The sequence below is a fragment of the Pseudonaja textilis genome, chromosome 6 (assembly GCF_049901715.1).
Source record: "Pseudonaja textilis isolate UNSWEBS1 chromosome 6, rPseTex1.2, whole genome shotgun sequence".
Classification (NCBI taxonomy): domain Eukaryota; kingdom Metazoa; phylum Chordata; class Lepidosauria; order Squamata; family Elapidae; genus Pseudonaja; species Pseudonaja textilis.
The window spans coordinates 23,691,626-23,717,027 of record NC_141995.1 but is presented as its reverse complement, the minus strand read 5'-3'; the positions used below and the strand labels follow the sequence as shown (position 1 = coordinate 23,717,027).

The following is a 25,402-nucleotide window of genomic DNA, read 5'->3' as shown; positions in this document are numbered from 1 at the left end:
GCGCTTAATGTATATTCTAAGAGCCCTACCTACGTCTAGCGAGTGCCACTGCTGCTCTAAGTCATAGTGCGGGAGGGGGCAGAAGCCAGGCAACATAATGTCCTGCGACCTGTGGAACAGGTGTTAACCCTTGGAATAAATGAGGGGTCCAGACTGAGGACAACCCTATCATCATGAAAGGAACAAAGGTCCTGTCTGATACAAAGAGCAGTGAGCTCAGATACCCACCTGGTTGAAGTGATGGAAACGGGGAACACTACCTTCAGAGACAGGAAACGGAGAGACAATGTTCTAAGGGGTTCAAACGGGGGCTTTGTAAGGGCATTAAGGACCACATGAAGATCCCAGGAAGAATTATCACCAAGGCATTGGGGGAAATTCAATTGAGTTCTCTACAAGCATTGAAAACTATATTCCTTGAAGAGAAGAGGGATTAAGAACACAAGAATGTAAAAATATTGCTAAATTAGAAAATATTTCCTTAACTAGATCTCAGTTGGCTTAATTTAATGTTAAGGGAGGGAGAGGAGCATAGGGCCCAGAAGCCTGTTGGAAATAAGGCCCAGATCTGCTTAGATCCTGAGGATCATTGTACTGCAAAAGCCTCAGGAAACAGGCTCATAGATAACTTTTTCTCCCCTGGGAGGGCTTGGCTGGGGCCCACAGGTATCACCTGAAACATGCTGTAGTTGCACTCCCTTCTGTTGAATAGTTCTGTTGAACTGCCTCTCTAGGGCTGCATGTCTGCGCTTTTCTGCCCTCAACTCAGCCTGAGTTGCCTTCTTAGGGGCTAGAGCCTTAGCTCTGATTTTAGCAGCCACCTCCCCATGGACTGATTGGGTGCGTTGCCTACAACTTTTTCTCTTATTGGCTTAAGAGACTGTTCCATGGGGGGGAGCGGACTCTGCCTGACCCTTATCTTCCTCCATTTGAAGAATAAAGGCTCTTACGATGGAAAGAAACTGTTTGTAAATTTTTTGTATTAAGCCCCTTAGGGTATAAATTGGCCCCCAGGCTTACAAAATGGCCGCTCACCTCATGGTGGAAGGATTCAATCCAAGATGGCCACTGACTATGGGAAACAGGCTCCGAGATCGAAGAATTTTTCCTTAGGCTATAAAGAGCCCCGAGTGAAGTCAGCAAAGAAAAGGGCAGCCTCTGGCCACACGATCAGCTGGCTGACGCTGGTATCAGTTTGCTGATCGCTTTTTACAACCGCTCAAACCGCAGGCGTGGGGGAGGTCTACAGATGCTGCCCAACTTGCCTGAACAGTGCTCTGGCAACACTGCTCCTAACCTTGCTTGAAATGAGGAAAAACGACACTGAAGATCGCTGGTGAGTATTATCTAACAGAAGCTTTCAGAGACACAGCTACTGACTGAAAGGAGCTGAGTCAAAAGCTGGGGTCTCTTCTGTGGGCTGGCTTTTATATCTTAGTACAGACTCAGCTAAATGATGTCATAGGAAGGAGTCAACCCATCCTGGGCTCCCGATGCAGCATGGAGGAGAACTACGCCGCCTTCGGTCCGATCTAATTATAGTACATAAAATTATCTATTGCAATGTCCTACCTGTCAATGAATACTTCAGGTTCAACCATAACAATACAAGAGCACACAATAGATACAAACTCAAGGTAAACCACACCAAACTTGATTGCAGGAAATACGACTTCAACAACAGAGTGGTCAATGTCTAGAATACTCTACCTGACTCTGTGGTTCCTTCCCCAAACACCAAAATCTTTAACTTTAAACTGTCTACTATTGACCTCACCTCTTTCCTAAGAGGTCTATAGGCGGTGTGCATAAGCGCACCAATGTGCCTACCATCCCTGTCCTATTGTTTCTTTTTTTTTTCTTGTATGTATCCATTTCATGTATTCATAACCATGTTTATACTTACACCTGTTATCTTATAATTGCTTGACAAAATAAAATAAATAAATAAAATGTAGTAGTGTCAAATGAAAGCCACATCAAAAAGGAGAATGAGAAGCTGGAGAAATAGAAAGAACAGAGAGGATGTGGAAAGTAAAAGCCAAAGTGATCCCACTAGTGGTAAGACTATTCAGGGCTATAAGAATGGTTCTCACTAAGCTGAAAGAGTTGTTCCAACAAATTTTAGGAACATCAAAACTCTCTGTTCAGTAAACCTAAGATATTATGCAGAAACCTCAAAATTCTGGGTCTCTGGTAGAGAACTCAAGACTGAGGAAGACACATACCACCCCTAAAGGTGAAAAGTGAATTTGTGTCTGTCTTGTGTCTATGTGTGGGGAGAAAAAGGTATAAAGACAGAAGGAGGGAAAGAGAGAGAGAATTAATTTGGAATATTTATATGCCTTTTATTCAAATTAAATTAGAGGAATAAATCAATTTATATAGAAAATAGGAATACACATACACTAGGGTTTTATTTTTAAGGTTTGAAAAAAAAGTCCTTTTTCAATAGGTATATACAAAACAGACTTTAGAGCATAAAACAAGCTATAACTAAAATTATAGCCATGTTAACCCACAACAAATGAAATAAACTGTATTCTTCTGGTAACTAATTAACCATTGACCTTTTAAAAACTCTTACAGGCAATCTGCTTCCTTCCTTCCAACTGCAGGTGCATTGATTCAGCATGAATAAAAATGGAAATCTATTTTAATCTGTATCCAATAAACTTTGAGACCCTTAAGGGATGCAAAATAAAGAACAGTTTCTCTGGAATAGCTCCAGTTCAAAACTCTCAACATCAGTGATCAATAGTTGAGATGTGCAGACCTGCATTCACCTCTACAATCATCCCTAATTTGACTAGGTTAATACTACATTGGCTAGGAATGATATGGGCCAGAGCCCATCGTAGTCTGATTGATTAGTTAAATAGATTCCCCATATGTGGACACAGACTCTAATTTGATATTCCTTTCATATAAAGAAAAAGAAATGGAAAATCCTCCAGTGGTAAACTTTCAAAAATTATAATCCAATAAGTGAACTTCTGGATTTTTACTGAAATACCTGCTTCCATGCCTGACAAGACAAGCCTTCTGCACAAACCCAGTTGGCTGAAGTAAAGCTAAACTCTTACCTAAATAAAATTGTGTAATTCTATAAGGTTTATAGCTTTCAACCTTATTCTTCAACTACACATATGTAAAAGAAGAGGTTCCTTACTCACATTCCTAGTTTCAGATAACTAGTTTCCAGCTGGAGAGAGATTTAGATTTCATGCACATTTTAAAAAGGAACTACTAAACAGATGCTCAAATGCATACATGCTGACATAAAAACACTTTCCTGAATTGGCACTAATTAACACAATGAGATATTTTTCTGAACTGTCTTACATACCTAACATCTTTCTATGCCAGTTTTTTTTTTCTGTGAACCAACTGTGTCACCGCCCATGTCTCTGGATTTCCGGAGGAAGACTAAGCGTAACTTAAAGCCATTAAAAAGTTGGCAGACTAACAAAGAATACAAATGATTTGGGAGTGGGGGAAGATAAATAAAAGAACTGGAAAATTTAAAGTTACTGATAAAGTTAAGCAGTTACTAAGTAACATCATGTATACAGCAGATTCCTTTAATTCTTCTGAAGCAAACTTATTTTCAGGAATTTGTTTGGGTTTCAGGTGTTACATCGTCACTGACTAACTCTAGACTCTAAAAATCAATATGGACATTCTCATTTGGCAGTTATTGTAAATGCAATTCCCTCAGCAAGGCCCATGGGAGTCAGCCAGCATAAACACACAGATCTTCTTTCGACAAGAACAAGTAATATTTTCAAAATAAAGTATCATTCCTCCAAGCAATCTATAAAATGGAAGCATTCCTGCATGTAATTTCCATTTCTGCAGGGCACAGGTATTTCAATTTGCATAGTTTTATGAAAACGATAAGCTTCAGAAAGAAGGTGTAACAGCCATAGGGGGAAAAGGTATCTAGAACCAGGGAACAAATACGACAGCATACCACATTAGGGTTTGCAATAGCCTCTTAATCATGCTTTTATAAAACAGTTTAAAATGATTGGCTAATATAATTGCCTACTTGTCAAATTTGGGGTAAAAGTCAAAGCCTGTTTTTTTTTTAAAGTGAAGAACAAAATCCAAACTATGAGACTATTGTTGCCCTAGTCTATTTTTTTCAACCTGTGCACGTCAAATATTTGCAGACTTTGCAACATTACAAATATCTGCTTGAAAGAACAGGGAATTGCAACTATAATTCCTGTTGTTCCTTGGGCATGAAGTAGGGCAGCAGAAAATGCAGAAATCTCATAAAAATTAAACTCATGGCATCACTGTTGTGACAGCTGCCCTGGGACTACAAAGGTGAGAAACATACATTATCTGGGTTCAGATATAAGCTAGAATACCAAAGGCTCTTTTGGTAAGAAGCTCTTTTTCTGGACTGAATTCTGAGTAAGCATTATGGTGGTGGATGTGAAACCCATCTAATTCATCTATCTCTTAAGAATGTGTGTTCTTATCTGAAGCCTTGCTTTTCTTTTCTTTCATTACACTTTTTTCCCCTTTTGTATCAGATTATATACTGATACAAACCTATACATTGTGCTTTACATTTTGTACAATGATTGGCATATCAAAGGTGATTTATAAGCAAATAAATAATTATAATCAAAATACATCAATATATAAGTGTTTGGGAATCAATAAGCCAATATATATATATATATATATTTATGTTTAGTCAATTTTCAATGTATAATCTGCTTTCTTTCCCAGGAGCTTCAGATGGTGCGTACAAACTCTTCATAACAAAAATTTAGTGAATTATGTTAGGCTGAAAAGAGTGTCTATCTTAAAATCATCCAGTTAATTACCATAGTTTATGGTGGCCTGGAATCTGTGTCCCTAACCACCCCATCCCAATGATTGTATTTGCTACAGAATACAGTAATTGGGTTTACAGATTTATTGTCCAGGCCTCTGGCAGATATTTCGCCGTCTTGTTTGCAGGTACATGAGTTTAAGGCTGCAGCCTAACTCACGCATTACCCCACTGAAATCAGATTGGATTCTATGTAATGTGCCAAATCCTTTTTGATTATAACTTCAATAATTTACATTATCTGCAATATTCCTTTATCTGGAAACTTACAAAGAATTTCTTTAAGTAACAAGTTTTTCGAAGCTATGCAAAAAACCAGTCTCTTCTGTTTTATTTTATTTTTTTCAAGCAACTAAGACATTTTCCTAAACCACTTTTGGAAAATTAAGTGTCTGATCTTTTCACAAGTTTAGTGCTGTGTTCATTCAGAAGCACATTTTAATAAAACACTGCATTTTGATTTTTCATATATTGTTCAATAATGAAAGTGACATGCATTACATTTTCTGGCTTTAACCCTTATAGGATAAGCAAAGTTAAGTATTTCAAAAGCTTACAAAGGCTTCAGGAATCAGAAATGGAAATATGATTTGGAATCTCACTGAGAATTAAGTAAACAAAAAATATTAGCAACATTATAAAAGCTAAAATGGCTAGAGTTCACAATCCAGCTTCCAAATTGATGCTTCAGGAGCATTTATGCCAGTGTTTCCCAATTTTAGCAACTTTAACATACATTATGTGGACTTAACTCCCAGAATTTCCCAGCAAGCATAATTTTAAACATTGTTTTAGGGCATGCATCTTTTTCTATCACACATATTCTGATAGTTTCCTGCTTTTCCTGGCATGACAACCTATGAGAATAATTACTGCTTCAATGAGAATGACTATAGTTAAATGTTTTGCTTCATGAGAATTATAGATGAATGTTTAAGTGTCTTTACTTCAAGATATGTTTAAAAACTGTAAATACTATATTAATAATTGCCTTCTATAATATATTAATAATTGCCTTCTATAATAATAGCCAAAGATGAAAACACGCAGAGGTCCCACTTATTCATTGCGTAGCTTTGAACTTCTAGTTTTATAAAAAGGAATAGTCATGAAAAAGCTCTTAATGAAATTATATACCTATTCAATTACAAGGCCTCAGAAGGCCATTAAAAATAATTGTGAAAAAAAGTCATAGCGTTTCCAGGAATAGTAGACAGTTTTTAGTTTTATAGAAAATTCAAACAGAGCAGAAAATATTGCAATATGTTGACACCTTCTATCCCAGTTTTGCATATACCGCAGTACAACTTTTTATTCCACTGGCATCTTAAACCAAAGTAAAAGGAATAATATAGCTTCTAATGCAGAAAAGTTACGAATATACTTAAAATATAAAGTTTAGATTTTAAAAAATACAAATATAAAAAATGTTTGCATGAGAAAAACCATCTTACAAATAATTTCATTAATATAAATATAAAAATGACCTTGATCTAATAAATCAGTTTTTAGTTAAATCTGAATAAATCTGTTTTTCATGATTCATAACAATAAATCATAAGAATACTGCCTACCAAAACAAGAAGCCTACTTTTATTAATAATTTTTCTTCTAAATTTTCCATGAATCAAAAAGAATAAAATCTCTAATTATTCCACATCCATGACTCATCCAAGACAAGTGTTATTCCACATCCAAGACAAGTGTTTTAATATAAAACATAATTTCTAACAATTTCACTCTGTAGATCAAAAACCATTATTTCAGCTCAAATAATTATAGGAAATGGTAATCCAGGTTTGCATATCTGGTTGACTCCTTTTGTCCAACTCAAGGAGACCCGGTTAATAATGTGAAATAATTTTTATTGCTTACTTTTTCTATGGGATAGTTTCCATTTACAGTGCAATTTTTCATTACATTTCAATTCAATTTTAATGCTTATAAAAATTAGATTGCTTCAGACACCTATTTTGTTTCTGAATTAAACCTGGGTTATGTTTGTGTAAGTAACCACATCTCCTTTGGTGTTAACATTAGGGTGCTTTTATTTTTTATTTATTAAATTCAGACAAGTATGCTATAGAATTTTTATCACATTTAAACTAAATGAAATGGTCTTAATTCTATTAGATAAAAGTTATAAGATAGTTAAGCATCATGTAAAACACAGTGTAGCATAATAGCTTTGCTCACTAAAACTTTCAAAGGTATTGGAAAATTTTCTGGTTCAGTTTTTTTCCAGAAAACCCACCTTATCAGATTAGATATTCATTTAGCCCTAAATTCAGAGGGATTAGTATGGTCACAGAGGGCTGCCAGACATTTTGCAGATATTTGGCTGGCAAAATCTAGACAACCATTGCATGACAACAGAGCATTTCCAGTGTCCCTGTGCTGCCATCTAATGAGTCTTTGGAGTTTTGCATTCAAGAACTAATAGCTTTAAGGACACATTCCAGGTCCTTGTTTCCAGGAGGAATGATACAGATATGGTAAAAATAGCTTGAGCTTCCTATGTTGTTTAATTTTAGCTTTCCAATTAACATAGTACATTAATTATTTTAGTATCTTTCACTCTGAAAACCGGATACATATTTATTTTTGTTATTTTGTTAACAAAAAATATTTTCCCTGTTTATTTCAGACTCATCTCATTAGAAAGTACTAGCAACTTCAATATAATTACCACAACAAAATCACTCGATCAATCATTAAGTAATCCTTCAAATCAAGGAACTAAAGCAAAATCAACCTACAATATAATCTCCATGTACTTAAGTGATACCAGGAGTATTACAGAATCTAATTAATTTATATAGATATAGAATCACAGAATGACAAAGTTGGAAGATCTTATGGTACAAGATGGCACCTCAATACAAATTTTTAAAAAAGGACACAGCAATTCAGCTTCTGCTGAAACACATACAATGAAAGAAAGTCCATCATATTTAATCACTGAAATTTGCTGTTATTTTATGGAAGTCAACCTGGGATCTTGTTCCTATAACTTCAGGCACAATATAATCATAACCAAGTTAAATCCAAAATACACGTGAAACTCAAAAAATTAGAATATCATGCAAAAGTTCATTTATTTCAGTGATGCAACTTAAAAGGTGAAATTAATATACGAGATAGACTCATTACATGCAAAGCAAGATAGTTCTAGCCGTGATTCGTCATAATTGAGATTATCATGGTTTACAGCTCATGAAAACCCCAAATCCACAATCTCAGAAAATTAGAATATTGTGAAAAGGTTCAATATTCTAGGCTCAAAGTGTCCCACTCTAATCAGCTAATTAAGCCATAACACCTGCAAAGGGTTCCTGAGCCTTTAAATGGTCTCTCAGTCTGGTTCAGTAGGAATCACAATCATGGGAAAGACCACTGACCTGACAGTTGTGCAGAAAACTATCATTGACACCCCCCATAAGGAGGGAAAGCCTCAAAAGGTAATTGCAGATGAAGTTGGATGCTCCCAAAGTGCCGTATCAAAGCACATTAATAGAAAGCTATGTGGAAGGGAAAAGTGTGGAAGAAAAAGGTGCACAAGCAGCAGGGATGACCGCAGCCAGGAGAGGATTGTCAGGAAAAGGCCATTCAAAGGGGTTGGGGACTTTCACAAGGAGTGGACTGAGGCTGGAGTCAGTGCATCAAGAGCCACCACACACAGACGGATCCTGGACATGGGCTTCAAATGTCGTATTCTTCTTGTCAAGCCACTCCTGAACAACAACAAAAGGCAGAAGCATCTTACCTGGGCTTAAGAAAAACAGAACTGGTCTGTTGCTCAGGGGTCCAAAGTCCTCTTTTCTGATGAGAGCAACTTTTGCATCTCATTTGGAAACCAAGGACCCAGAGTCTGGAGGAAGAATGGAGAGGCACACACTGCAAGATGCTTGAAGTCCACGGTGAAGTTTCCACAGTCTGCGTTGATTTGGGGAGCCATGTCATCTGCTGGTGTTGGTCCACTGTGCTTCATGAAGTCCAGGGTCAACGCAGCTGTCTACCAGGAGATTTTGGAGCACTTCATGCTTCCTTCCGCAGACGAGCTTTATGGGGATGCTGACTTCATTACCCAGCAGGACTTGGCACCTGCCCACACTGCCAAAAGCACCAAAACCTGATTCAATGACTGTGGGATTACTGTGCTTGATTGGCCACCAAACTCGCCTGACCTGAACCCCATAGAGAATCTATGGGGAAATGCCAAGAGAAAGATGAGAGACATGAGAACAAACAATGCAGAAGAGTTGAAGGCCACTATTGAAGATCCTGGTCTTCCATAACACCTCAGCAGTGCCAGAGGCTGATAGCTTCCATGTCATGCCGCAAAAGGGGCCCAAACCAAGTACTAAGTATATATGCAGGCTTATACTTTTCAGAGGTCCGATATTGTTCTATGTACAATCCTTGTTTTATTGATTGCATGAAATATTCTAATCTTCTGAGATTGTGGATTTGGGGTTTTTATGAGCTGTGAGCCATAATCATCTCAATTATGACAAACTATCTTGCTTTGCATGTAGTGAGTCTATCTCATATATTAGGTTCACCTTTTAAGTTGCATTACTGAAATAAATGAACTTTTGCACGATATTCTAATTTTTTGAGTTTCACCTGTAATAACATCATTAAGGTATCAGCATACATGTAGTCCTCATTTAGTGATCACAACAGAGACCCTCAACTTAGTTATCAACTGAAATGGTCACTACACGAAACTTCAACTCTACTTATCTTAGTTCATCTTTCTTTTGCTTTACAGACTTGTGAAAGTAATGAATGTGAGGATTGGTTTTAAAATAATATTTTCATCACTTTCATGACTTTGAACAGTCACTAAATGAGGCAGTCACTAAGTACCTGTATACCATTATTGTATCAAAAAGCCACTGAGCAGTCCAACTACAAGCTACCACAAACAATAAAAATAATCAGAAACATTTTGGACAAAATTTTCAATCTTGTGTATAGAATATAGAAAAGGTTCATTTTACTCTGCTACATAATAATAATAATACTAATATGAAAGTAAATGGCGAAATCCTAACTATAATTCCATTCAGACAGTCATTCAAATGTACTGGGAAACAATCTGATAGAATAAATAATAATTATGAAATTTCTTAAATGCATCATAGAAACCCAGAGATTGCATTAATTAGAAGGTCTTCCTCAAAGAAGAAATATATATCCCATAAAAAGATGGATAAAATGCATCCCATGAAGAGACATAAAATAAAACTAAGAATAAAACTACATTTGTCACCTGAAGTTATAACATAACTTAATAGTAAAGTGATCTAGTAGTATATATTTTCATTATAAACAGTAAGTGGAAAAAAATCAATATGTATAATAAAATACGCAAAGCACATATTATAGTACAACTCATGCAAAAGAAAGAATCTTTATAAAATCTTTGGTTTTCAGAAATTTTCAAAGATAAAGTGTTAAAACATTAGTAGAGATAGAAATGTAAGAATTGGATTCTGAGTTAATGAGGTAAAATAATTACAAAATTAGATATTCGGAGCAGGAAAAAGGAATTAAAAGATACTTCTCAATTCTGAATGCATTTCTCTCTCTCTCTCTCTCTCTCTCTCTCTCTCTCTCTCTCTCTCTCTCTGTCTCTCTCTCTCTCTCTTGCAACAATGAAGGTAGTAATATATTTTTTTTATTTATAAAATCAGATTTCAAAAAATGAGCATTCTTCATCTAAGAGGTAGAAAAAAGTAAAAATAATGGATTCAATAGTAAAAAAAATAAAAAAACTGAAATCCAAAAGTAGGATTATAAATCAGTGCTGGTAAAGAATAATGGAAATAAAGCTATAATTAGTTATCTGTAATACTCCAATTACACATTGTACTCAAATAAAGTAGTAGAAATTGTGCCATTTCTATTTTTTTAATAAGCAGTTGGTTTGGAAAGGAGGTGTTTCAGACAGAAATTACCACTATGAAAAGGTATACAGAAGTCCTTAACTTCAAGTTCATTTAGTGATGGTTCAAAGTTACAACAGCACTGAAAAATGTGACTTATGACTTTTTCAGAGTTATGGCCTTTGCAGCATCGCCATGATCACGTGACCAAAATTCAGATACATGCCAACTGTTTCATATCATTGCATTGATCATTGCAGTGTCCCAAAGTCATGTGATCCCATTCTGTGACCTCCTGACAAGCAAAGTCAACGGGGAAGCCAGATTCACTTAAGAACTGGGTTACTACATTATCAACTGCCGTAATTGACTGTGGTAAGAAAAGTCATAAAAAGGAGCAAAATTCGCTTAGCAAATGTGTCACTTAACAACATAAATTCTGGGCTCACTTGTGGTCATAAATCGAGGACTATCTGTACTGATCTTTTCTCCTTTTTATTTTACCTCACTCTCTCATAAAACTGTCCAGAAACTTCATGAAGTACTGGTATATAGAATCTCACTGAGTTAAGAAATTACTTGGCAATTAAGAGCATCATAGGCAGTAATAGAACATTTTTCAACACTGAACACGGTCTATTCTTCTCTATTGTCTCAGATTGACTTTTCATTTTAAATATGGCATTGACGTTAAACTGCATATGCTGATATTTCACATGTTAATAGAGGCTCCAGTGAGAAATATATTAATGAAAACTGGAGTGGGGGGGAATCTAACAAAGTAATAGAAGAAAAACAAAAACCACTGCAGAGTAAACAAAAAGCCAGGAAAGAGCAATCCAAGGGGAAGGTCTTTGCTGTTATGTCATTGGAAATGGGAGATACATCAGAAGAAGTTATTAGTAGTCTCTCCTGTAGTATAATACAAAAGAAATTATCTTTGTACCACTATTATGATTGTAAAAAGGTTTCATAGAGTTTAGAAAAGCCTTGATTAAACTTGGTTATGGTTCTAGTTTCCTGTGTAGAATTATTTTTATATGAAAACAATAATCACATAATGTTGTAAATGGGCAAAACTGCTCTGTGCTACAGTCCTTAATTAAAGCTATTAATCTTTGCTACCTTTTTATTTCCAGAAGACATTTGAAAATGGCTACAGTTAATAACAATCCTTGCAGTAAAAACAGGGAAATAATGCTCCTGAAAGTTTTGCAATTCATTTTTTAAATTTAGCCAGGGAAATATTATGCAATACCACAGCCAAACGATTATGAAAACAGTTATTGATTTTTAAAAATAAATACTATTTCAATAGTACATATTGCAACGTATATAAATAATCAGTTCTGAAAAACAGAAGCATCAAAAACAATCTTACAGCAAAAGTTTTTTTCCTCTTTAGATATCCAATAATAAAGCAAACTTACCTTGACACATTTTCTGGAATGTATTCTAGAACTGGATACCCATCACTTCTTCTGCCAGACAACTCAGAATGTGATTTCCATGACTCCACCAGAGGAAATGAGCTCATATGCTGAAAGGGCTGCTCTCTACCAACAGGCCGTGCTAAAGCTATTCTGCCTTGAGCACCAATCCTATAGTGAAATGACTGTCCACCAGAATTCACTCCAACAATGGCAGAGGAAGGTAGACTATTCTCTTGATAATAGTTGTTCTCTTCAGGCTCCTGCTTAATCCCTATAGACAGACCTGAATTTGGAAACACACTAGCTTCACATGTGCCATCAAATGATGAAATCGGTGGTCCTAAAATCCCAGAAAGAGAATAGTAATCTTTATCATCCATGAAAGAAAAATATGATCCATCCATAAATGGAAAGGGATTTGCGGTGTGATTCCCTTTAAAAGAAGCACCAGAACAAGAATGTTTAGCCGATTCTTGCTTTATTGATACTGAAAATGGGGAATCAGAACTGATTTTGTTATTTTCTCCAAGACATGAGCTACTAAATATCCCATCTGGTTCAGGTTTTATAAACTGAGCAACAGTCATCTGATTAGCTACTTCATTGATAGGGATGGCATTTTCTATTTCCTCTATTTTAGGAAATATGATTTCAGAAGCACCTTTATTCTCTTTTGAATCTGGACTAGGAATGATGTCTTGAGTTGAACCAGGTCCAATTGATGTACTGGATGCCGGAAAGGTCACTGCACCATTTACAGGGCTACACATTGAAGATCCCACAGTGCTTACTGCAGGACTAGAAAGAGTGGATCTATTGTTGGCATTGGAAGGGCTGGCTATAGAGCACCTTGAGTTCATATTTGCAGGGCTGGATACTGAAGATCTCATTGTAATGTTATTAGGACTTGAAACTGGAGATTTCACACTACAATGACTAGGAGGGCTTGAAATAGGTGATTTCATGCTACTTATAGGACTAGAAAGAGGAGATCCCACATTGCTAGTATGTGGAGGACTATGTAACATTGAACCTCGGTTTTCAATGTTAGGTGAACATGGCAAAGGTGTTCCCTGGTTTACTGGACTATTTACGGTGAAATTTGCAAAGTTAGTAGGAGTAGTTGATGATACAGAACTAATTCCAGGCGGGCTGCATACTGAAGGAGTCATGCTTTGAGGACTACAATCAGAAGAATTCTTCTCTTGACACACTCTAGGACTTTTGATGATAGATGGTACAATGCCACCATTCACAGAGCTTGCACAGTCTGATATTAGAGGTCTCAAGGATCTACTTGGGGTGTTCAAGGGAGAGGTATGATGGCCATTCTCCTTATAGAGTTTTACTAATTGCTCAACGTTTTGATACATCTTTGCAGAAGTCAAGTTTCCTGGATGACTGTGCTGATCATAGGTAAAATCAGCATCTCTTACAGAATCCATGTATAAACCCATTGATTCGGCTACCGTTACAGAAAGTTCCTTGGAGTCTATCTCAGTTTTTATATCAGAGGGTAAAATAGCCGGCTGACTATGATCTGGATGAAGACAAGAAATTAGCTCAGGTTTTTCTTTGTTGCTTCCTTGAGAACCAGCGTTTGGAAATGTGCCAGAAACACAGCTCACATTCACGATCTCCATATAGTTATTACTCTCTTCAGACTGTTCTGCTGCTCCTTTAGGAGTGTACTCCATAGATTGTGAACCTTGACTCCAGCGCCTTTCCATATCTAGGCTTTCTGAATAATTGCGATAGCCTTTGGTCTCCATATCTAACAAAAGAAAACATCAAATTGTTATGTAAATATATATGCATATATCAATTTTCTCATGTATTAAAGAATGGTGGCTGCATTCCTAGACATGATTAAGTAAGAGTAAGACTTACTGAATATAGTGATAATTATTTCAAATAGATGAACATCTAACTGCTGTTTATGCTCTCATTTAATGGCTAACAATTAAAAACACAAAATTTATTATCTTGTAATAATGGGAGTTTACAAAAAATTATAAACCCCAAAATGTAAATTTTGTAGAGTTATTTCATTTTCTATGCTACTGACAGTAAATAAAATGATCTCAGAGTACATTTCATTTTTAAGTTTGGTGCTTCTTTTAGCAAAGGATGAGATTTAGTTGTATTAAAATGTACACTTCTAACAAGTATTACATTTTAATATTTCCCACACAGTAAGACTCTCTTTCTTCCACAATCCATTCCCCAATTTAAAAGACTTATAACAAAGATTTCAAAAGCAAATGATGCCCTACATTTCTCATAATTTCTTAACAAGAGAATAATAACCCTTAAAAGTATATATCAATGTTGATGTTGCTCAATAATATTCAAAATAAACACAACATGCATCTTATTTGGAGTAGTAAGGAGAAAAATAATTTTATAAAAATGCAAATCTGTATTTATGAAATATTTGTATTTCATTCTATCAGGCAAGGAAGAAGGTATGCTGCAGATGTTATCATCAAAGAATCATGGGATTGGCTGGCACCCTGAAAGCTCTCCTCTCTCTGCCTTTATTAACCAATGCTAAATGGCCATCTTGGATTATTTTTTATTTCTTTGAAATTTTATGTGTCATAATTCTAAATTTTTTAATTTTTAATTAATTTTAATATTCTAATGCTAACTTTGTGTGCAGTTTTATATGTTGATTATACTCTACACTCCTAGAGCCCTACCTTGAGTGAGATGGGTGAAATATTAATTAATTAATTAATTAAAGATTTATAACACTGTTGTTTTGGTTGAATAGATTGACTATTTTACATACATATATGGTTCATCCCAATTCTGGAAAGCCCAGAGTGTCCTATAAAGAATTTCCATGTTTACTAGAATTTCCAAAAACTCAACTTCCTATTTTAAACATGTAAAAACATAAACATTTCCTATATCATTTAAAAGAAGTAGTTTATTTTCTATATTTGCCAAAAAAAACCACCACACCGTATGCTGGAGAAATTGTTTTGGAATCTGTCTATCTGTTTGTCTGTCTATCTAACTGGATGGAAGATGGTAGATAGATGGATGAATGGATGGATAGACAGGCAGACATAGACAGATGAAAATTGTACCATTAACTCAGAGTGCTATATTACAGTACTCCCTTCAGTACAACATTGTACATCTCAATGACACATTTTCTGAATTTAGTATTTTACTAGATATGCAAATAATTTGAATATAATTTAGCAGAAGAACAGTCCCACACCTTATAGTGAAATTGTTCACTGTTAACAGAGTTGCCCTTTTCTCAGCCTCCAATAATGCTATTATCCCAAAACAACAAAATAGTCCCCCTGTTTTACACAAATGTCTCAACAGCAGCAGCAGCTATCCCAAACTGGATCCTCGAAGCACAAACAAGCAGTTACAATTTATCCCATTAGTCCCAGAATATGCCCAATTACTACTCTGTTTAAGTGCATTAACACTTTTATCAATCTGACGTTCAGTATATATCAAAAAAGTATCCTGAATTCTTATCTGAATGTCTATGTAGACATTCTAACAAACTTGTAAACTCAGGATGCAGTGGGGCAACACAATGAACCCTTAACAATTAACCCACACAGACAAGCAAGTCACCAGAATATAAACTGACAGCAAACAGCACTCCTTGCTATCACTGATGATGTTACCTAGTTAAGTATAATGAAACTTCTGGAAGAAAACAAGCAAGCTCAGAGAGCACCAAGGACCCCTCACAAGTAACTCCATGCCTTCAAATTTGTGACCTTCCATATCTAACGCAGAATGCTTATATGCATATTTGCATTTGAAAGCAGTGATATAGTCTTAAGAACTTAAGATACAGTCTTAAGAACTCAAATTATTGAGCTCTGCTCACTTGAGAAGATACTGTAAAGCTATCTGTAGCTCAAAGCTATTTGATCTATAAACATAAGCTTTCACACAAATTTTATTTCAATTAAGGAGCAGCTTTAGTCAAGGAGTGGAGATCCATTAGGGATAGCTGTAACACTAGCATGAAGATTTGGAAAAGCAAGATACGTAAATATAGCAAGAAGTAGATTTACATTTTTAATACAATTGAGCTTTAAATCTGGTTTAAACAAAGTAACATTCATAGTTTACTTTAAACTGCTGACAATTAAATCAGAATACAAATCGACTGATTAACATGCATTCTGCAATTCAGCAAACATATGGAAAACATATTTTGGGAAATGTGGCCTTGTTGCCTGATTACCATAGCCAAATGTGTACATAGTTATCAAAACTAAATTGAGCTTCTGCTGTTTATCAATCAATTACTAACTTTTAAAATCTTTTTAACCCATCTGATATTTAAATTTTTGGCAAACTTCATCTTATGTCCCAAAATTTCTGTTGCTAAGTGATACAGCTGTTAAGTGAATTTTGCTCCATTTTACAACTTTTTGCAATTGTTTAAATTAATTTCTGTAGCTGTTAAGTTAGCAAAGTGGTTGTTAAGTGAATCTGGCTTCCCCGTTGACTTTTCTTGTCAGAAGGTTGCAAAAGGTGAGCACATGACTCTGCAACCGTCATAAATAGAAACTAGGATTGACAAGCATCCAAATTTTGAATATGTGACAATGAGGATGTTGTAAATGTGAAAAATAGTCATAGATCATTTTTTTCAATGCTGTTGTAACTTGGTCACTAAATGAACTGTTGTAAGTCGAGGACTACCTATACCACAATATTTAGTATGGATTCCTATGGGGTAAATGTGCTTATTTGTATCCATGCAGCAGCATCCTGTGCTTATTTCTGCAATAATTCTTCCTTGGTTGATTGGAGTTTGTCATTCATTATTGTTTTTCAAAACAATTAGGAAACTATGGAAGTAATACCCAACAATATGAAAAGGTGCAAGACTGGAAAGACTTCCACAAAACGCATACATATACACATCATAACTTTTGCACAAGCAAAGTGCAGAAAGTAAGTTTATACCAGCCTAGTCTCTATTCTTCACATAATTAAGGAACTGTTCTATACTACAAAATCCAGAAATAAACTCTATTCAGTCAATGGATTTTAATTCTCTTGGATTGCAGTTGAAAGCTGGTATATCATTTTGCAATTGAGTAGCAAAAAATATCTGTATCAAATGATGTATCACTGTCATGATGTATCACTGTCTTAATGTGAATGAATATCAAACTTATTCATTCACATTAAGCTGGTATATCATTTTGCAACTGAGTAGCAAAAAATATCTGCATCAAATGATGTATCACTGTTGTACAAGAAATTTGAAGTAATAACACTGAAGAAGAATTTGCAATATTCTAATATTAATAATATTAGAATATTGCAAATACCATAAGGAAGGCTTGAGTGCCAAAGAATGGAGGCCTTTGAACTATGATGCTGGAGAAGACTCCTGCGAGTCCCTTGGACTGCAAGGTGAGCCAGCTGGTCAGTCCTAGAAGAGATCAACCCTGACTGCTCTTTAGAAGGCCAGATCCTGAAAAGGAAACTCAAATACTTTGGCCACCTAATAAGAAGGAAGGACTCACTGGAGAAGAGCCTAATGCTGGTAAAGATTGAGGGCAAAAGAAGAAGAGGACAGCAGAGAACGAGGTGGCTGGATAGAGTCACTGAAGCAGTTGGTGTGAGCTTAAATGGACTCCAGGGGCTGGTAGAGGACAGGAAGGCCTGAAGGAATGTTGTCTATGGGGTTGCAAACAAATATTAATAAATGTACATATTCAATAATAAATCTTTAAGACATAGTTATCCAAAAGATATGCAGTTCAAGTGAACTAGTTATTGTACTTTTATATTCTTCTTTGGATAAATGTTTTCTATGGACTTTTCATTTTGCCAAATTCACACTTTCTCCGGCAAGAATTAATTTCTTTTCTCTTGACCTACTCTTGATCACATGCTTTCAGTTATTTAATTCAGTTTGTCCTCTTCAGTTTGTAATCTTAATTATGTGAAGTAATAGAAATTATTCACTTGAATACAAGCACATTGAAAACGCAGTTTTCATAGTCATATGATTGCCCCAATCTGATAAATACTGTCTCCAACAAATAAAGACATCTTTATGTGACTGTAAATATGTTTTTTGAAAAATGGCAAACAAGAAAGACATTTCTGTAACCTTACAAAACCCAATGACAGCAAAGCATGTAAAACATTATACACATAGATTATTAATATCAAACTTATTCATTCACATTAAGACATGTGTTGGAAATCATGGCATGTATCTCTATCAAATTTGAATTATATCTTTCAATTTCTCCCGGAGTTAAAAAAAAATCTATTAAACAGGGTTTTAGGAAAAAAAAAAGTTGATAATTAATGCAAGGAAACATTTTGAATAATTTATTTACAAAATGACTTTGCAAGAGGAGTACAGATTAATACAGATTAATTTCCTTAATAAGGAAATACGCTAAAAATATTAGCCTTCTACCTCAATGAAATGCAAACAAAACTGAGAAACTACTCATGATATTGGTTAATGGTTCCACTGGATATTAATATTAATTCAACTGAACCTTAATATTTTTATTGTATTTATTTCTCTGTATGCTTATTACTGATAATTTGATCAGGCAAAGGCATCAGTGTCTCCTTTTGTTTTGTTTTTTCAACCCAGGGCTCTTATTTTAGAATAAAACCTCCTAATATTAGGAATTCTGAACCCATGAAACTTGCAGACTTCTATCTGGTTTGTAATACAAATAATACTTAATTTAAACTAAAATGTATGTATTTGTAATATGCTCCAAAATATTTAGTTAGAAACATTTATAACACAGATGCCGACTTTGTAATAGTGGCCTCAGCAACCTAAATATTGCAATCCTGTCCCACAGAGTTTAGGACAACCTAGTTAATGTGATCAACCACTATCTTAGAACATGCCTAACCAACAGGCTGAAAATAACCTGCCACCAGTTCATCCAGTTAACTTCATTACTAGCCCTACCAACATGATTCTTTGTAGTCTTCTGTAATTCAAGATACTGATCATTACTTTCCCAAGAACTTGGATCCTAGCATTCTTAGCATTACCTAAATTCTCCACCCAATCCCAGTGTAGCATCTTGATATCACTAGACAATAAAAGTGGCCTATGTAGGTGATTTATATATAGGCCTGTATAACATTAATACTAACACAAATATTAACACAAATATGAGTTAATCTCAGGATTTCAAGAAAGGAAATGTGGATACCTTTTTGATCATTCCATTGATTTTTACAATATAAATGACTAAAATTGAAACATTTTGGCAATAATCTACAAGCATTAAAATGCATACAGTTCAGACAATCACTGTTTCTTCATTTTGACAAATTTATAAATTGCATAATTATACAAAACAATATCCCATAACATCATCAGGCTTATCTATGGATGTATTTGCAATAGAACCTGAATGCTATCTACTGGTATGATAAAATAATGCAAATTTAATTGCTAAACTAAGGTTCAAAAACCAATGCCACCTTACCAAACTTACCAAATCAGAATTTTTAAAAGTGCTATCTATGCATGTTGCCTTTGCATCTTGAAAGAAAGGTAGATTATCCATATAATCAATTCATTAAAAATGTTTCAGAATACCTTTCTGTACCTAAATTCATTTGGAATGAATTCTACAGACTTTGCAAGCCATTTCCAGTTTATTCAAACTGAAATCAAGAAAGCTATTCAAATATCATTTTGAAATTTAGAAAATGTGCATGCAACTATAAAAGAATTACGGTTTGCATAGGAGTGCAAAACATGAAAGAGTTACAAATTCAAGGAATATATGCTACTCATTATTTTGCACCACTGGCTGGACTGCTAACTTGGTTTCTACTATCCTTTAATATTTTAAAATTTGCTCTGTCTGGAGAGTCCATTGGAGTAGGAAACCTTTAAACAAGTAATAAGGTAGCAGAAAATCCATCCTAAAATTCTCAACCTAACCTACCTCCCAGGGAAGCACAGAATCCAGGTAATCCAGGATTACTTGACAGATTCAGCCCCAGACAAAAGCATCCCAAAACCAACAGTTTGTGCCTTCAAGTTCTGGGTGCATGCACTGTCATCTAACACAGGGCTCCCCAACCTTGGCAACTTTAAGCCTGGAGGACTTCAACTCCCAGAATTCCCCAGCCAGCAAAAGATAGGGAGCAAAGCTGGCTGGGAAATTCTGGGAACTGAAGTCCACCAGGCTTAAAGTTGTCAAAGTTGGGGACTCCTGATCTAACGCATTCTAGCTTTCCAAACACCTATTCTAACATTTGCATTTTAGCTAAAAACCCAACTCTTTTAAAATAGGCTATTGTGGGAGATACTTTTCTCGCCAGGATCTCATAGAATCTGCAGAATAACTGCCGGGAGTTAAAATTAGACTGTTGCAAAAAAAGAAAGAAAAAAAAAGAAAAAAGCCCAGTTCTGAGGCAGGTATAGATATCTCAGGCCACCCGCTCTTAATTTCCAACTCCTTCACCTTGAGACTAAGTTGTTTGGCTTGCAGATGACCCCCAGCTAAATTTCCACCCTCCGAAAAATTTCCTCACTCCGCTAGAAATATAGGATCTGCCCTCTGCCTCCGACTGCTATGTCTCTCACCTGTCCTCCAAGGTGTCACCCACCTAAAGTCCACCTCCACGCATAAAAATAACCAAGCGCGGGACTGAACAGGGCACGGGAACCAATGTATTCTTCATAACGGAATCTTAATTTCAAATTTGCCTGGTCCACCGACGCCGTGCAGGGCATGAGGGAAAGGCGAGAGGGGGGACGGGGGGACCGCTGAGGTGCCAAGTCCTTTTAAAAACATGTCACATGCTCCGATAAAGTTCAGACGAGGTTCCTCCTTTCCCTCTCTCCTATTGGTCGACCAGAAGAACGGAGCCTCGAGATCGGAGTCCGTCGCGAGCTTCCATTGGGCCAGCCTTTTTGTCAGTCACCCGGCAGGCGACATGACTGATACAAAGTTGCTGCGACACAAACTAGAAAATGTATCTCTTCTTAAAGCCGTATAGCCTCTGTAAGCAGAGCGGCTCGCGTCGCTTCCCGGGGTGGCGGGGGAGATTTAAGTTCCCTCCGCCTCCCTATCAATGCCAGGAAAAGTGAGATTTAGGAATTGATCTCTGAAACACGAGCGATAGCAACAACAGGGATACAGGCAGATTCTAAAAGGGAAACCCGCTCAATCCGGCCGGGAGTTATAACTAGATCCCACGCCCTCAAGTTGCCAGCCCTTCCTAAATTGCATCCCTCTAACCCAGGCGTTTCCAACCTTGGCAACTTTAAGCCTGGCGGACTTCAACTCCCAGAATTCCCCAGCCAGCAAAGCTCGGGAAAGCTGGCTGGGGAATCCTGGGAGTTAAAGTTGCCAAGGTTGGAAACCCCAACCCGTTTGCTCTTAGAAAAGAAAGAAAGAAACCACGCTAAGGTTCGAATTGGGAGGGTTCGCTTCCCAAGTCACCCCTGCCGGCCCCTCGCGATATGGTCTCCACCTGTATCAAGGTAAGCGCTTGGGGAATCCCGTCCCATCTGCCCTGAAGTCCACTCGATGAAGCAAGGACACGCAAGCTATCGTCTCTTGCAGCGAAAAATCGCCCCGCTTGAACAGGGCAGCAAATAAATCCATCTTGTCTCCACCACCACCCCACTCCAATATTTTTTTTTAAAGCAAAAAAGCAAACAGAAACCTTATGAAAAGGCTCAAGGACTTGCCCTCTGGTTCTCAGATTGGATTTTATTGCGTCTAGTAGGTTCTTTGCCAATTGCTTATTTGGATTTTTTTTTAAGTTGCACAGACTGATAAGCAAGGGCCATAAAAATTAACTTCCAAACTCTAAAACCCTTTTTAAGCAGGTCTTGGAAACATTTCATCACACGCTCCATCTTTGTGGCCGGAGTTTCTAAATATATTTTAGAAAGACAATGACATCCTCTCCCCCTCCCTCCTTTTATTGGACGGACAGGAATGCCGCAGGTTTTGGGGCTTCACGGAAAACCGTCTCAACCCCATACAAACGCCCCCTCCCCAAATTTTTGACATCCCACCCAAACGGCAGCGGTGCTAACATTCCCCCGCCAGCTCTTTCCCCCTCCCCTCCCTTTGCGTGCACACCCTTCTCGGTTCAGTTTCCCTCGAATAAAAACGCCCAGCTCCCCCTCCCCCAAAAACAATAGCCTAGAGAAATAAAGTTGAAAGCGATTCAAAGCAAGCCAAGCTGCAGAAGTCCACTGATGGCACGCGAAGCAGAAATCATTCCAAAACAACACTTTTCCACAGGCAAAAACGTGCTTAGCGATTTTTTTTTAAAGGCCCCCCCCGCCCCCAAAATCCAAACCTACCCCCTCCCAGGCTGTTTTCTTGCAAAAGGGGAGGGGGGAGAGTATCCAACTACTCGAAAATATAGATTGACTATCTGAGATGTCACGTGTCCTTAATGTTTTTAGCCTTTTAATACATATTGATCCGCAGATTTGTTTGTTTGTTTGTTTTTGCAGCCTGGATCAGCTGGAACCCCGGGGCTACTTTGTGGCCCCAAAGGCCGAAATGCTCTTGCGGTGCCTTTCTCTCTCCCTCTATTTTCTCCTCCCCGCCCGCTAAGTTTTAAATTAGATTAGGCGAGGACTGGCAATGACTTGGAAGTGCCTCTTCTGCATATTTTGGCTCAGAGAAGGCACTTCGTCTGACGAGGGCTCCCTCTTAATCCTTCTTTTATTCTCCGCGGAATGACATTTTTTATTCCTCTCCAGAAGAAACTCCCCCTCGGTCACTTTTTGCTCTTTACCTGTCCGCCTCAGGACTCCAGTCAAGAGGTGGCATGGCTTTGGGGTGCTTTCCCCCCGCCCTCCTTTCCCTGGACTCACCTTCATTTTTCTATTCCCGTTTCGACTTGCAATGGCCGGAGGAACAAGGTCCCTCCGGGTCCGCTCCAGAAAGCGGCCGATTAAGGGAAGAGTAGCGAGGAAAAAGGTGGAATCCGGAGGAAACCGGGGCTTAAATCCTGAAGAAGACGGAGCAACCCGCCAAGGAGCGGGCTAGGGACTCCCGAAGCGGCGTCTTCAATAAAATAAAAAATAAAAAATAAAATTCAGAAAGCAATCCTCCTCAGCTTCTCTCTCAGGCGATCCAGGGCCGTTCACGAACGGGAAGCGGAGAAGTCCACTCGGCTGAAGCCTCTCCTCAGTGACAGCTCTCCGCGAGGAGGACCGGCTCAAGGAAGCGGTTGTTGTCCCCGGCTGTCACATCGCCGACCGCGGCTGGAAAAGCGTCGGGGAGGAAGACTGGAGCTTCGGATCCAGCCGAGGTTTCAAATTCTTCTTTGGGAAAGGAAAGGGGGGGGGGGGAGGGAAAAAACAGGGCGGAAATCCACCAACTTCCAGGTAAAACTCCCGTCTGCGCCTGCAGCGCCACTGCCGCCGCCGCGGGAAGAGGTGGGTGAGCGAGCGAGCGAGCGAGCGAGCGAGGGTGTAAACTTTTCTCTCCCCTCCCCTGGCGGCTCCTCAGAGCAGCCCAGCCTGCGCGGGTGTCCTTCCTTCCTTCACCTTCCTCCTGCCTCCGCCGCCGTTTTTTTCCCCTCCCTCCTCCTCCTCCTCCCCGCTTCCAAGGATTTCTCTCTCACACTCGCGCACTCTGCCGCTGGAGCTGCGTCCCGGTTTGCGGGAGAAGCAGCAGGGGGAGGAGGAGGAGGAGGAGGAGAGAGGAGAGCGGGAGGGGCAGCCAGCGCTCTCTCTCTCTCTCTCTCTCGCTCGCTCGCTCGCTCTCTCCAGGCGTGTCTCGCGGCGGACGCTCAGAGCCAACGAGGTGGCCTCCCTGCCTCCTCCTTCTTCCCGCCCACCGGGCTCGAACGGGAAGGGAGAGGGGTGGGGGGGGGACAGAGAGAGAGAGAGAGGCAGGCAGGCGAGCTAACCCGACCGCCGCCGGCTTTCCCGTCCAGTGTCTGCTCGGACTGAGCGGCTCGGGCTCGCTTTTGCTCACGGGCGGAGAAGGGAAAGCCCGAGAATCTGCCAGGCCAGCGACCCTCGTCGTAGCTGTTGGGGGGGTGGGGGGGGTGGAGAGAAAACGCTGCCGCTACTAGTGACGCGGGAAGGGTGGCCGTTCGCGCGGGCCTTTGCTCTTGGTCAGTGCTCTCTGGCCGCTACTTGCCTCCACAGCTGCTTCTTTTCCTTCCACCTTTGCTCCACTCAGCGATGGCACACACAACAGGTTTTTGTTTCCTTTTCAACCTTCCTCCGCCCTACCCGTGTCTCTACACGTGCCGGCTGGAGGGAAGGAGGAAAAAAAAAAGACAGAAAAAGGAGACGCGACTCACAGGCAAAGTTTATAAAGGCTGCTTTTAGTAGCCCGTGCGGAAGAGATTCGCAGAGATTCTTGCTTAAGTACTAAACTAGGGGTCTCCAAACTTGGCCGCTTTAAGCCTCAAGGGCTTCAACTCCCAGAATTCCCCAGCCAGCTTTGCTCACTATCTTGTGTTGGCTGGGGAATTATGGGAGTCGAAGTCCTTCAGGCTTAAAGAGGCCAAGGTTGGAGACCCCTAAATCTAAACAGATCCAAGGAGATGGATGATTTTGGTGCCAACCTGTGTTTTTAAGAGTTCTGTTAGGGAAGAGAGTGTATTGAGTTGAACTTGAGTTAGAAAGGAGGGAGAGGGAGGAAAGAGGAGGGGTCCTGAAGGGAGGGGCAAGGTTAGGGAGCTACCCCCCCCCTTAAACATTCCCCCCCCCATTTATGAACCCTTCAAGTTAACAGCGGTTTCTCTTAAAATGGCAATGAAGAGATGCTTATCTGAAACCCCACATAAAAAATCATTTTAGTCTTCACTAGTGATAAGGTCTTTCCAAATCTGTTGGTCTAAATTATTAGTTGCATTCAAATAGCCAAGTGTGTTTTGTGCGGTTATATTATTCATGTCCGTGTTAATGAACAGTATCACAGGTTGATTGCTCATATGACAGCATAAGTGGAATGAAGACTTTTTTTCCCCATTATTTTTTTTATATGAAGTACTTCCGTATACAGGTCATCCTCATTTAGTGATAGTCTTGGACAGCAACCATTCACAGTGAGAATGCTGATTAAAAACTAACATTGTAACCAGTCCTCATCTTTATGACTGTTACAGGTGTGTAAAACAAAGGAAAGCCAAAGATAGCAATATGGTCACAGTTTTGCTTAGAGATCACTTTGCTTAACATCTGAGTTGCTGTT

The 25,402-nt window shown here is 38.3% G+C and overlaps 1 protein-coding gene across 4 annotated transcripts in view; it reads right to left on the bottom strand.

Moving 5' to 3' along the window:
* NR3C2 (nuclear receptor subfamily 3 group C member 2) overlaps positions 1 to 23,799 on the bottom strand; it is a 145,130-nt gene extending 121,331 nt beyond the window's left edge. Inside the window, exons 1-2 of one of the 4 annotated variants that reach the window (XM_026698132.2) lie at positions 23,062 to 23,799; positions 12,186 to 13,962 (exon numbers count right to left, since the gene is read on the bottom strand). In XM_026698132.2, the coding sequence (XP_026553917.2) occupies positions 12,186 to 13,960 (1,775 nt within the window). In that variant the 5' untranslated portion in view covers positions 13,961 to 13,962; positions 23,062 to 23,799. Of the gene's footprint in view, positions 1 to 12,185; positions 13,963 to 20,799; positions 21,037 to 23,061 lie in introns of those variants that run through there. The other 3 variants (XM_026698129.2, XM_087936058.1, XM_026698130.2) reach the window with 3 other exon arrangements.
* Between the last annotated feature and the right edge of the window lie 1,603 nt (positions 23,800 to 25,402).